The sequence below is a fragment of the Solanum tuberosum genome, unplaced genomic scaffold (genome assembly GCF_000226075.1).
Source record: "Solanum tuberosum cultivar DM 1-3 516 R44 unplaced genomic scaffold, SolTub_3.0 scf00384, whole genome shotgun sequence".
NCBI classification, from domain to species: Eukaryota; Viridiplantae; Streptophyta; class Magnoliopsida; order Solanales; family Solanaceae; genus Solanum; species Solanum tuberosum.
The window spans coordinates 551,673-557,260 of record NW_006239308.1 but is presented as its reverse complement, the minus strand read 5'-3'; the positions used below and the strand labels follow the sequence as shown (position 1 = coordinate 557,260).

The 5,588-nt window shown below is 29.4% G+C and overlaps 1 protein-coding gene across 1 annotated transcript; it reads left to right on the top strand.

The window, feature by feature from the left end:
* The first annotated feature begins 1,233 nt into the window (after positions 1-1,233).
* LOC107057836 (E3 ubiquitin protein ligase DRIP1-like) lies at positions 1,234-5,362 on the top strand. Its single transcript, XM_015302859.1, has 6 exons — positions 1,234-1,342; positions 2,634-2,733; positions 3,518-3,977; positions 4,153-4,227; positions 4,778-5,004; positions 5,203-5,362. Exons 1-6 carry the CDS (start codon positions 1,234-1,236, stop codon positions 5,360-5,362), a joined length of 1,131 nt encoding a protein of 376 aa, XP_015158345.1.
* The last annotated feature ends 226 nt before the right edge of the window (positions 5,363-5,588 follow it).

The window sequence follows — 5,588 nt, the reverse complement described above, 5'->3', positions numbered from 1 at the left end:
TTTTTTGGTTGTATAAATGTTGGTGCCATCTTGCTAATTGCCTCGGCAACTATTTTAACATGCTAGTTAATTGTTTCAAGTGAATGTTGGAAAGTTTGACAATCATGAGGTGTGAGTTAAAGTGACTATATGTTGGTGAGAATAATAAATTTTATGTCGGTGAGAATAATAAATTTTAAAAAGTAATGATGTGATTATAAATTTTATTTACATATGAAATAAATGGTTAGTAGATATAAATGTGGGGTTGTTTTAACAAAATATAAACTCATGGATCAATTATTGTATTAAAATATCTCAAATCATGATATGGAATCACCATATAATTCCATATCATGATTTTTGGAGAATATGATATCACTTCTCATGATATGGAATCAGCGTAAAATCGCATGTCCAAACGCTGATTCCATCTCACGATACCATATCAGCATGGCCAAACGCCTACTTAATGATTATCTCTCGCTGGCACAAAACTCACTCCACGTGACTTACATTGCTTACTTCATTTTTTAACCAGGTAGTTTTAAAAATAATAATCTCATGATTCGCACAATCTAGAAGTCGCTTATAAAAATTCATCAACTTTAAATTATAGATTTGCCTCAATATAGGACTATCCATCATACAAGTTGATCGATAAAAAACAACATATACTCAACGATAAAAATTGAGTAGTAAGTAAATTGGCCTAGGAATAATCCAACAAAAAGAATAGGGTAAAACAAACAAGAAAATCCCATAGTATACATAGGTTCTTCACTAAAACTTAGAAAGGGTGAAGTTTTATTGTATCATTCATGGTATTAAAAGCCATGGAAGAAATAGTTGAGCTTCACTATTATTATTATTATTATTATTATTAACATAAAACTAATTTTGTCCTTATCATTATTTTTTGTAATTCAAAAAACCTCTTCACACCTATTAATTATCCAAATTATAACAATCCAAAAATTTCAAACTTCTTAAATTTTTTGTTACTTCTTCCCCAAAACGGCAAAACCTGCCGCTTCCCCTTTTTCTTTATATCCTTCTTTCTTTCTTTCTTTCTTTTTTTTCTATATCAAGCATCAACAAAATAAGGTACTTAATTTTTTTCTCTTTGTATGATTTTCTTAATATATGGTTTATATGCAAAAATTGGAATGTATATGTTATAATTAAGGAAAAAATATATTTGATTTTAGTTTCCTTTTCATTAGATTTTTCTTTTGCAGTGTTTGAAGGAAGATGGATGATTTTCATAAACGTCTAGCTAGTTTGAAGAGTGTTTTGACATGTGGAATTTGCAAAAAGCTATGCAAAGATGTCACAATTATTGAAGAATGCTGTCATAGATGTAAGAAAATTTTTAATTTTCTTTTTTGGGTTTATTTTTTTCATTTGAGTGATGTTAATAACTTATTTGTATTTGTGATTTCATTATCTTGATGTTCAGATTTTCTTTGTTATGTTCTTTTCATTGTTTTTTATTATTCTCATTGAAGCGGAGTTATCGAGATAGTCTTTTTAGCTCCGCGGTCGGTAGGCTTAACCCTACTTTGTGAGAGTAATGGTGTGTGGTGTTGTTGTTGTTGTTGTGGTGGTGTAGTTGTTCTTTGTGATTTCATGATCTTGATGTTCAGATTTTCTTTGTTATGTTCTTTTCATTGTTTTTTATTATTCTTATTGAAGCGGAGTTATCGAGATAATCTTTTTATCTCTGCGGTCGGTAGGCTTAAACCCTCCTTTGTGAGAGTAATGGTGTGTGTTGTTGTTGTTGTAATTTTTTGGATTCTTTATTTTTAGTTTCAAAGATTTTGATAAATTATTTGTTCTTGTCATTTCAAGATCTTGATTTTTTTTTCGTTCTTTCCAATGTTTTTTCTTAAAAAGATAAATTTAAAGTAATTTTTTTGGGGTTCATTTTTATTTGAGTGATGTTGATGAATCATTTGTACTTCTGATTTCATAATCTTGAATTTTTTATTTTCTTAGTTACGTCCTTTCCGATATTTTTCTTATTCTCAAAGAGGCGGAGTTATCGAAACAATCTTTCTATATTTGCATATCATCAAATGTAGTTTTACTTTTTTTTTTCCGTTCTTTCCGATGTTTTTTTTTTTTAAAAAAAGATTAATTGAAATGTAGTTTTGGGGGTTCATTTTTTATTTGAGTGATATTGATAAATCATTTGTATTTGTGATTTCATGATCTTGAAATTTTTAATTTTTTAAATATTCTTTTCATTGTTTTTGTTTTAATTTAAAATTTAAATTTATGATTTTGGGGATTTCTTTTTTTTTATATTAGGAATTTTGATAAATCATTTGATCTTGTGAATTAATGATCTTGATTTTTTAAATTTTTTTATAATCGTTCTTTCCAAGGATTTCCAATAGAATTTGTGTCATTTTCAAGGTTTATGTGATTTAGGTCTTTTATACATGAACTTAGTACATATTATGTTTCTTGATTTAAACAATTTATTTATTAACTTTCCTGTATGATCAATTTGTTTCAATATGGTTCAACATTTTTTTTTGTTTCTTGTCACTTTTTATTTTTAATTCATTACATGTCAAATTTCTTTATTTTTATGGGTTTTTCTATGAAATTTGATTAATTTATTTTAAGTATTTTTTTAACAGTTTGCAAGAAATGCATTACGAGGAAGATATCAAAAGGAAAATGGAATGTTTGTCCAGAATGCAGTATGGATTTAGGTGTTGCTCCCTTGCATAAACTCAGGTATATACTATTTGCCGCTTTAAATATTTTGAATTATTAATTGTAATGATGTATATTTTTTTTTAAGCTTCCAATAAGTAAGTTTTATTGAAAAAGCATGAAAATCGTATCACATAAAGTAAAATGGAGAGAGTTATATACTTCTTTTGTCTCATTTTATTATGGTTGTGTTACTATTTGTGGAGTCATATAATATTTTCTTTAACTATAGATTTCTCTCCTTTGAATCATTCACTATATTGACTTGCAATATTTTTCGTGTAATTTTCAAATATGCAATTTTATTTTTAAAAATTTGAACGATCTGCACACAAATTCTTAGTCAAATTAAGTATTTTGATTTTCTTGTGTTGACCATAGGCACATGTTGCAGCATTAGATGGTATGGATACATTGTTTATACTCCTTCAGTCCTATTTTTATGTTTTAGTGTTCTTATTTGATGAGTCAAAAAAATTTCACAAAACATATTTTGATTCATTAACTATATTGATTTGGAGTATTTTTCGTGTAGTTTTAAAATATATATATATACATTTCATTTTTAAAAAATTAAAGAATTTATATCCAAATTCATAGTCCAATCTTCATACTCTGTACCCTTTCACATAATTTGAGACAAATGGAGTACATATTATAAGTAAAATTTTAAATACAAGTACAAGATTTGACTTTAGCTTCTCTCGAACAAGTAGGAGGAACTGTAATTTTGTTCCATATATATATATATGTGTGTGTGTGAAATTTAAGTATTGATATAACCTTATAATACTTAATTTTACAGGCCTGATCACCAACTCCAAGGGATAAGAGACATATTCTCAAGTAAAAGAAGAGAATTAATTGAGCTTGGACTAATAGAAAAATCCAAAAAAAACGAACCCAAAAAGTTAGCTCGTGAGGATATTGATCTTAATTATAGTGTCGAAATGCTCATTGATCCATCGCCTCCTCCTGCTCCTGCTCCTATTGTGATTGCTACAAGCTCAAGGAGAAAGGAGAAATTGATTTCTTCCATAGTAAATACTACACCACTTGTTGATGATCAAGTTTCAAATCAGGACAACGTTTCGAGTAGTAGTACTGGAAGGGGGAGAGGAAGAGGAAGAGGAAGAGGAAGAAGAAGAAGAAGAGGAAGTTCACAAAATAATGCTAATGATGTTGATCTGAGTAATGGAGATACGCATCCAGGAAGTTTAATCATTCCTATTCTTTCGAGCAAAGATGCTCAACATAAACAACAGGTACAATTGAAATCTATTTTATGTTTTAGTCATGACGAATCATATAGCTGACCTTAACGTATTTGGTATTGAGGGGGGCGGGGGAGATTGTAATAGTTGTAGTTATGTGGAAAAAAATAGTTCTTTTTTTGGGACAAACTAAAATGAAAAATGCAATTTTAATTGATATAATCAGATAAAGGGAACTAATCAGCCAGAAAGTTCAAGCATTCCTCTTCTTTCGGGCAAAGCTACTCAACATAAACAACAGGTATGAATTAGTCATATGCTAAGTTGTTACTTTTAACATTGTACTTGAGTTGGATTCTTCTAAAATAAACTATACTTTTGAAGAATTTGACACACATTCATTGACATTTTTAAAGAGTCTGAATATCATAGGCCGATCATATGTTAGTATTAGGTAATTATTTCTTGTCTAGTCATTAAAGAGTTTGAACAACTAGTTAATGTTCAAGGTGAAAGTAATTGACTTGGTTGGAATTCGAGCCAAATCTAGGCTGGATTATGTGAGTTCAACTTATACCAATACTTTTTATTCAAATTATGCACATATGTGGATCACACTCATTCTCAACATAGGTATATATAAGTTCTAAACATTTTGTTGACTGTTGGACCAAGATCGATGAGGCAGATCTATCCTCATCCAAAGGGAGTCAATTGACAACTCTTAACAAAAAATTACACTATATATATATACTATATGTTGAATTCTTGTTCGTTTAATTTTTTTCTAAATACTTTGAATCTTCTTAGTGAATGAAAAGTGTAGTAACTCTTGTGATCACTTGTTGAAGGTTGAGAGTATTGCTTATGCTGCTGAGTCTTCAAAGAAAAACAAAAGTATTGAACCATTATATGGGATCAATGACGTATGGGAACCATTGAACAAATTGGTAACAAAAGGTGACACCTTAGACAATTCAGAAGAACCAGTTCCAAAGTTCATTAGTAGTACTCCACAATTTAATCTTGATGATTATGAAAATGAGGAAGACAATGATGATGATGAAGAAGACGATGAGTATGTGCCTTCACCAACAGTTAAGGAACACAAAGTTAGACAACAAAATGTTGTTAAAAAACTAGATGCTGTTCAATCTATAGAAGCACCATCAAGTAGTAATAATAATAATACTGATAAAGGAAAAGGGAAAAAGGGACGACGTGGAAGAAAGAAAAAAGAAACAAATAATCCTCTTTCTCCTCCTCCTGTTAGCAGTGGTGGTGATGGTGATGGTGGTGGTGGAACAAATCTTAATGTGGCACAAGTTGAAGCTGCTATTGAGATAGAAGGAGGTACAATCAGTGGTAGTACAAGAGTAGTTAATGAAAGAGTACATCCCATTTGGTTCACTTTGGTTGCATGTGATAAACAGTGAGTTTAATTCTATGACTTTCAATTTTATGTATTACTCTTCTTTGTATTTTGATTTATGTGACAATATTTGACTAGATATGGTTGTTCCAGGACATGTCCTTTACCCTTACCACAAATTTCTTCCCGCTACATAAAGATCAAGTAAGTCTTTAATTACATTTAAATATTTACAAAAATATTATGTCCTCTCTCTCTCTCTCTCTCTATATATATATATATATATATAT